The sequence below is a fragment of the Panthera pardus genome, unplaced genomic scaffold, assembly GCF_024362965.1.
Source record: "Panthera pardus isolate Hobbes unplaced genomic scaffold, ASM2436296v1 HiC_scaffold_25, whole genome shotgun sequence".
NCBI lineage: Eukaryota > Metazoa > Chordata > Mammalia > Carnivora > Felidae > Panthera > Panthera pardus.
In genome coordinates this window covers 48,199,456-48,207,586 of record NW_026526821.1, presented here as the reverse complement: position 1 = coordinate 48,207,586, position 8,131 = coordinate 48,199,456, and the positions used below count along the sequence as shown (strand labels likewise).

Genomic DNA, 8,131 nt, shown 5'->3' with positions numbered 1-8,131 from the left:
CCTACTCAGCCTTTGCTGGGAATGAGAAGATTCGGGGAGCCTCATTTTTTTACTGTGGTGTTTGTCTGGAGTAAAGCACTTATGACTAAATGCTCTCTTTCCTGATGGGCTGCCCCACATTGGCCCTTTGGCTAGAGAGAGAAAGCTTTTGCTGAGGCATTTTTATCTTCACATGTTGTCATTTCCAGGTTTTCAGCTTCTTCATCTCTAAGTCTGAGATATGAAGCAAAAAGGAAACCCAGTGTATTATCCTCCTCTAGCTGCTGTAACAAATTTCCACAAACTTGGTGACTTCAAACTGTAGAAACTTTTTCTTACATAGTTCTGGAGCCACAAAGTCTGAAGTCAAAGGTGTTGGCAGGACTGTGCTTCCTCCAGAGGCTGTAGGAGAGAATCTGTTCCTTGCTTCTTCCAGCCTCTGGTGGCTGCTGGCTTTCCTGGGCTGCGCCCACATCACTACCCTCTGCCTCTGTCTTCACACACGTTCTCCTCCATGTGTCTCTGCTAAATATTTCTCTGCTTCTCTATTATAAGGAAACCTCTCTTGGGTCTCTTAGACATCAGGACTTAGACTCCGACTCCTATTACAGAGGCATAACTTGTGCCTGTCCTTCGTAGCTGCCATTTATAAAAAAGCAAGGCAGATGGGTGGAGCAGGGAGAGTTCACTTTAAAAAGTTCACTTTAAAAATTAGCCATAAAGCTTGGTAGCATATTATCAAAAGAATAAAGTGACATTTGAAATTACATAAAATAAAGATACAAATTAACTAAAAAAGCCATATAACTAAAATGTATTTTAAAAAGTAAGAACTTAGAACTTGAACAAGGTTTAAATCAATAATTAAGTAACATTAGAGAGGTAATTAAGTAAAAAAAAAATCACAAATGTTTTTAAAACTCTTGAATAAATTAGCTAATGTTTGGATGCACACTTCTGCTATTGTCCACCAATTCCACCCTTAGGTGTGTACCCAACAGAAACACATGCATATGTCCACCATTAGACAGGAGCATGCTTGTTCATTCTTAATAGCTATTATTCTTAGAAGTTAGAAACTACCATAAAGTTCATTATCAGTAGAATTGATAAATACAGTTAGGTATATTCACACAATAGTATTCTACCCAATTTTAAAGTGAACTACAATTACACACAATGTGAATGAATTCAGAAATATGTTGAGTGAAAAAAATCCAAAACAAAAGAATATATACTGTATGATTCCATTTGTAAAAGTTCTACAAACAGGCCAAATTCAGCTAGGATGGCAGGATCTGGAGAGAGGCTACTCACCTGTAAGATGGAGGTGAGAGTTGCCATTTCATAGGATTGTCGTGATAACCAAATGAGAAAGTGAGGAGAGGAGGCCCATGCCAGGCACTCACTCAGCCCTTAATGACATTAGATTTGCAGAGCTGGATGCTCTGGGATTCTCTCTTGCATGAGAATTTCCCCACCTTTAACACTGCAACTCTACTCTCCCTTCTCCCTGAAGCCTCTCAGGTGAATTTGAATTTCTAGTTTGTGTGTTCACTCTTCCCCTTTGGACATATTCTCTCAAGTTGCTATTATGAGTGTGCTGATGGGCATGGTCCCTGAGGAAGCTCTCAGCCCACATCTGCTCCCCATTTCTGATCCAGTGTACAGCTATTCTGCTCAACTGAGTCACATGAGGGAAGACCCCATAAGTCTCATTCCACCAGCATTGAGCACATGGGAGGCTCAGGAACTCTCTGTGAAGGAAAGAGTTCACACAGCCAGTCAAGACTGCTGTCCTTGGAAAGGCCCACTTGTAAAGTTGGCCTTGATTGGAGTGTCAGAACCTGGATGGTAAACAGTTCCCTACACTGATACAAAACTTTCCCCAAGTAATGAGAGGACCTCATGTGTCTACACTGTTTGTACAATGTGATTTATGCCACACACCTGCTTTTCTTCTGGAAGTCTGAAGTTTGGACACATGCTAAGCAGAGGCTCCCCATGTGTGCACTCCAGGGAAAATCTGTGGCACTCAGTCTCTGCTGAGCTTCCCTGGGAAACACATTTTACACATGTTATCACAACTCACTGATGGAGAATTAAGTGCATTCATGTGATTTCATCAGGAGAGGACTCTGGAAACCTGCATCTAGTTCCCCAAAACTTCTTCCCATCAGCCTTTTCTCTCTGCTGGTTTTGTCTTGTATCCTTTCACTGTAATAAGCCATAGCTATGAGTACAACTGTATGCTGTGTCCTTGGGGTCCTCCTACTGAGTTACTGGACTAGTGAACTTGGGGACCTCAGCCACACTCACAAAGATGTGCAAGTCACAGAGAGTGTGGGGAAGAAACAGAGATCCTGCAAGCTCAGACCAGAGGTCGGGATGTGCCAGAATCACAACTCTCAGAGATATGTGCCAAAGTAGAAAAACTATGTGTTTCTTCCAAAGAGTTAACAGCCTTCTGTTCAAATTGTATCAGCCCCCTAAAGGCCACTGAACATGTGCATGAGTGAGTGTGAGTGTGTGAGCATATGAGTGTGTGCATGAGTGTGGGTGTGTGAGACTGCATATGTGTAAGTGTGCCTGTGTATGCATCCATTGTGAGTACACATGCATGTATGTGACTGTGGTGCAAGTGTGAGTGGGTGTGTGGAGACCCTGCTGAGAAGGAATGAGGCCTTTCAGAAGTCTAATAGAAAGTGCACAGAGTGGCCATCTAAGTTTTCATCAAAGATCTTTGCACCGATACATTCAAGCCTCGAGACAGGAGTTGTTCCAGAGTTGGTAGTAGTTCATCCAGGGCACAGTGTACACCAAAAAATCACAAATGAAACTCTGCGGAAGGAGAAAGAAAACCACTTTTTGAAGGTAAACAAAAAACTTTTGCCCTCGCCCCAAGCCCTTGTCTGGGGAGTCTGGACCAGTCACTGTTATCTGCACACTGGCCACATGGGTGGGGGTATCTGCTCACAGTCATGTTGTGGGGAGGAGTGGGGCCAGCCTGAACAGGGATGTCACCATGGGTGCCCCTTGCCCAGTTACTTGGGACCTGGAACAGGTGTGCCTGGCGCTTGCAGCCCAGCAGGACATGGGGATGAGGTCTGTGCAGGACATCAGTCCTCCTGCACCTGCATTCAGGCACAGAGGCTTCCTCATGTCTGCCAGCATGCTGGTGGTATCACCAGGAGGAACTGGGAAAAGGTGGAAAAGATGGGCAGAGGTTGGAAGATGAGACGGAAACTAGACAATCCTCAGGGAGCTGGGGGGTGTGAGCCAAGACAGAGTAAATCGCCAGGGAAAGTAAACCACTTCCACTTGTGAGGGCCAGGATGGGACTAGGAGAGGAGACAGAAGGCCTGTGGCCAAAGCTGTACGAGCTGCAGGTGGAAAGACTGCCCATTCTTCCTCCCACCTCTGAGCATCTCCAGTGGCATCAGGAGACCCTCAGGCTATCCCTCACCCTGCCCATATCCACATAGCTGGAAAAGCTGTCAATGTCCAATTCTGGTCTATTTTTAAGATTTTTACTTTCCCCCCTTTGATCAAAAGGCCCTGCCACCACACACCTTTTTCAGCTTTTTTTTGTTTTGAATGGGGCATGAATGGTTCCTTGTGCCATTCCTCTCACATTTGGTCCGGCTAATCTTCACAGTGACCATATACTCCACTCCAGTCGTCAGCTACCAAGAAATAGTGCCACTATTAGTATTGACTCCAAGCATCCAGTTGCTGGACCTCTCCAAGTAAAGCTAGGATGAGATAAAGCCCCAGGAACCACAGCCCCTCTTCCCAGAGGTCATCCACCAAAAGCATGGCTCCCTCTTCAAGTCAAGCATGGCCCCTGCCAGTCCCCAGCATGTGCAGAGCCCTGCCCCTTGCTCTGGACCAGCTTCACTGCTACAGCCACAGATGGCTTCTCACCTCTCTCCCTTGCATCCCCAGGATGAGGGAGGCAAGACATGGAGCTTGGCTGCCAGCAGTCCCAGAATACCCGCCACATCTGTACACGTGATCCTCAGAATACCTACGGGTGCATCTTGTCTCAGCTTCATCCATGTTCTTCCTCCCTACTCTCCTTCCCAACCAACCTGAATGGAAGTTTAACAACAGAGCTGAAAAACACAGGCTTAGGAACTGAACTGATTTGGGGCCTTCATTCCCCACCTACTAACACTTTGCCTTTGAGCAAATGCCCAGCAGCCTCCAATTCTTCAACTACAGAGTCCAGATAATTGTGACTGCTCAAGGAGTTGTTGCCTAGGCTAAAGAGAAGCATGCTTCTCGCTGAATGCACAAAGAAAATTTTAAAATAACTTATTATGAATTATTAAATATTTTAGCAAAGTGTGGGGAACATTGCTCTGAAGCAGCAATGGAGTTGGGGAAAGCAACAGAACACAGCAGAATTGTGCTACAGTTCTGGCTTTAACCCCTGCCACCTCCCTGACTCAGTTTTCTCATCTAGAGAATGGGGAGAAGAGTGAATGTGTAAACCATGGAGAACACACACCAGGGCTATTCCCAGCTGTTGGGATCTGTCTTCTTGTGCTCATGTTCAAGTGTCAGGCTGTGAGGACACAGACAGGTAGTCTGGGAAAAGTGGAGTCAAGTGTCAGGCAGGGAGGCTGGGAAAGCCCTTTGTGGCCGGGAGGACCCACAACCTGAAATGAAACTCTAATCAATGCTTTGGTGAGTCATGTTCTCTGTTGGAAATAGCTGGATCCCTCAAGTCAATGTACAGGATAGAGAGCTCTGCCTGGGGGAGGGGAGAAACTCCTGGAAGTTCCCTGCTTCCTTGTCCCAGTGTTGTGTCAAACCAAAGGAGAAGTCTTGGCACTCTCCCAGGTGGATGGAAGTAGAAGGAGAGTGTGCCCACACTGCCCCTGGAGGAAAGTGTCCTCAGAAAAGCGCAGGGTGGTTGCAGGGGAAGGAGGCCCGAGGGTAGTGTTGGCATCCTGGTTCCACCATCTGCTACTGGAAGAACTTCCAGATGCAGGGCTCCAAGCTCTTCATCAAAGGACAGTTCCATCCAGGCATTGGCATCCTGCAGGGCTTTCACATGGACCTTCATCATGCTCTGTATGTATGAAAAATCTAAAACACTGGCCATGAATTTTACTAACATTGCAGTGTGCAGGGTGCCTGGGTGGCTCAGTCGGTTAAGTGTCAGCTCAAGTCATGATCTCATGGTTTGTGAGTTTGATCCCCAAGTCAGGCTCTGTGCTGACAGCTCAGAGCCTGGAGCCTGCTTCAGATTCTGTGTCTCCCTCTCTCTCTGCCCATCTCCTGCTCATGCTCAGTCTCTCTCTGTCTCTCAAAAAAAAAAATGTTAAAAAAAATTTAACATTTCAGTGTGCAAAATGTTTTCTTATTTATTATTAGACTGCACTGCTAGATAATAAGAAGAATCATCAAGTAAGACAATTATTTTCATGAGTGCTGCTTCACTCATTCTTCCCACTTGCAGGTGAGGAAACTGAGGCCTGGAGAGTATGGGTGGCATTTGACCAAGATCCCACAATTAGGAGGACCTAGAGCCTGGGTGCAGGCAGCCCACCAGGCCCACCTCCTATACCCCTCTGTGAGGTATTAGGACAGAGGTAATCATGTGGTAAAAGGACCCTTAACCCAGGTCACTGCCACCAAGGGGCACACACATGCTGTTCTTTCATCCATTTGAATGACATCGAAAGTTTGCTCATAAACTATTCTTTTAGAGTTAACTGTTAATAATAATGGGCTGACTCCACAAGACAGGCCTTCTGGGATTCCCAATTTGGCAAGATTTTTGGTCAACAGCCACCACCTTGTGGCCAAGTCACTTCAGTGTTCTTGGTCCTGATAAGCACCACCTTGGGGCAAAAGTATGTGACTGAAACAGGGACAGGCTGATGTCCACACACTATGATGTCAGGCATGCTTTGTGTCACACTAACACTGCCCAACCCTCTCTGTTCCCCGCCCTTGCTGGTTCCTCCTGTTCCCACTGCCCCTCTCTCTGGCCAGAGACCTTTTCTCCTGTCAATCTTTTTTTCCAAATTGTATTAATTGAACTAAAATGTGCTATTGTCTCTGCCCTCACTTACATATAGTTTACCATGTAAATTTGAGGGACAGTTGGACCCACAAAAGTGGTTTTCAAATAACTTTTTGTCTCTCTTATTCCCGATTAACATATCTCAGAGAAGCTTTGTATTCAAAACACATAAAAAGAGAAATGATCTGGTTGAAGCCTATCTCTCACTCCTCCTCTTGCCTCCACCCAAAAAAAACCCTCTGTACAATTTCGGATTTCTGTAGAATACAGCTAGAAAATCCAAACTCTACAGCCCTGAACATTGAAAAACTCTTGTTGAGGGGGAACCTATAGAGAATATTTATATTTTAACAAAGCATAACATTAAAAGAAACAAAATCATCCTCATTTGCTGTCACTCTGGCAGGACTAATTTCAGAATTAAAAAGGCAATTCTTCCCAAGGAAGAATAGTTGAGAACCTCAGGGGCCATCTTTACTTTAGACCAAGAGTGACAGAGTTTCATTCCAGTCCTCAGGCTGGCATTTCAAAAGCATTGCTAACGCAGTTCTGGGGTCCAAACAACTGCAAAGCATGCTCATCCTAAGTGAAGCCTCCCCCTGCCTTGGTGAAACAATCACTTGGTTCTCTCTGGGAGCCATACCATGTCCCCGCATATCCAAATGGGCACTGCCCATATCCAGAGAAACCGAGGCACAAACCTGCATCTGACTTCGAAGTAGCTTGTCAACTTGAAATAAGTAGGTGTCATTGCTAGCATTGTTGTAGGTTTCAATGAAGAACTTGAGGGTTGAATTCATGTTTTTCATGCTCGTGGACTTCTCCTGGAAGCCTTCCCACCTTTGAAAGTGACCCAGCCTGGCTGCCAGGATGAGAGCAGCCAACAGCAACAGAGGATTCCTCCAGCATCCAACTCCCATCTCACAGCCTCAGAAATCTCCTATCCGCTGCACCTGCCAGGGCGGGCTGGGGCCAGGCTGTAACTCGCTCACCCTCCTACAGCAGTCTTTGCCAAGTGGGCTTTCCCAGGTTAAATGGAGATTGAGAACCCAACCTCGTCTTTCAAGGCTCTACCATAATCTGACCAAAGGACCAAACCGTGGTGCTCCTGGGTGGCTCTGTTGGTTGAGCATTAGACTCTTGATTTTGGCTCAGGTCATAATCTCTCAATTCATGAGATCGAGCCCATGACAGGCTCTGTGCTGACGGTGTGAAACATGCTTGGGATTCTCCCCCTCTCTCTGCCCCTCCCCTGCTTGCATGCATGCATGTGTTCTCTCTCTCTCTCTCTCTCTCTCTCTCTCTCTCTCTGTCAATAAACAAACATTAAAGGAAAAACAAAAGGACCAACCCATGAAATCTCCTTGGGTGGTTGCCCAATTCACTCTCAGGTCCATACATTTTCCACATATTTATGACACCAGCTTGGTTCCCTTAGTTATTCAGACAAGCATAATTTCTAAACACCTTGCCAAAATGGGCAAGACCCTCTCCCTACCCTCACATCTATTGAGGAATAAAGCCCCCAAAACAGAGCCTTACAGTGCTATGCAGTAAGAAGCATATTGGACAGAGAAGTTCCAGTTGTGGAAATTGGGGAAGGCTTACAGAGAAGGTAATATTTGAACTGGGATATGAGGAATCAGGGACATGGGACAGGGCATGATACATTCTATTTACATTCTGTGGGCTCTACCTGTCTAACCTGGCCATCAACTATTCCCCGTGCCTCCTTTAGGGACAGGTTCTCTTTACTAACCTGCCACCTTTCTCACCACAGATTTCTGGCTGCTGGATCCCACTGTGCCTGCAGGCCCTGGCACCAGCTCTTGCTATACTGGTGTGACTCCAACAGAGCTTTGTGAGGTAATCTTGGCCTCCCTGTGAGGGAGGAATAAACCCTGATCCTTATTCACAGATTAATCATGTGGCCCCCTGAAGGTTAGGTGCTACTTATGTCAGGCAAGAAAAATTCTCCTCTACCCTCTTTGGGTCTCTGGCTGGGCCTTAGAATTAACTAGCAGGAGAAAAACATGGCTTAATTGACCTTTTATATATACATGGGAAACTTCACAAGAGAATGAGGATGTGAAGTGGCCAGAACAAGAA

At 45.9% G+C, this 8,131-nt stretch overlaps 1 protein-coding gene across 1 annotated transcript; it reads right to left on the bottom strand.

Moving 5' to 3' along the window:
- Positions 1-2,702: 2,702 nt before the first annotated feature.
- Positions 2,703-7,873, bottom strand: CSTL1 (cystatin like 1). Its single transcript, XM_019462350.1, has 4 exons — positions 7,782-7,873; positions 6,724-7,140; positions 3,552-3,665; positions 2,703-2,820 (listed from the first exon to the last, which is right to left on the bottom strand). The coding sequence occupies exons 2-4, from the start codon at positions 6,940-6,942 to the stop codon at positions 2,737-2,739; spliced, it is 417 nt and encodes a 138-aa protein (XP_019317895.1). The 5' UTR covers positions 6,943-7,140; positions 7,782-7,873; the 3' UTR covers positions 2,703-2,736.
- Between the last annotated feature and the right edge of the window lie 258 nt (positions 7,874-8,131).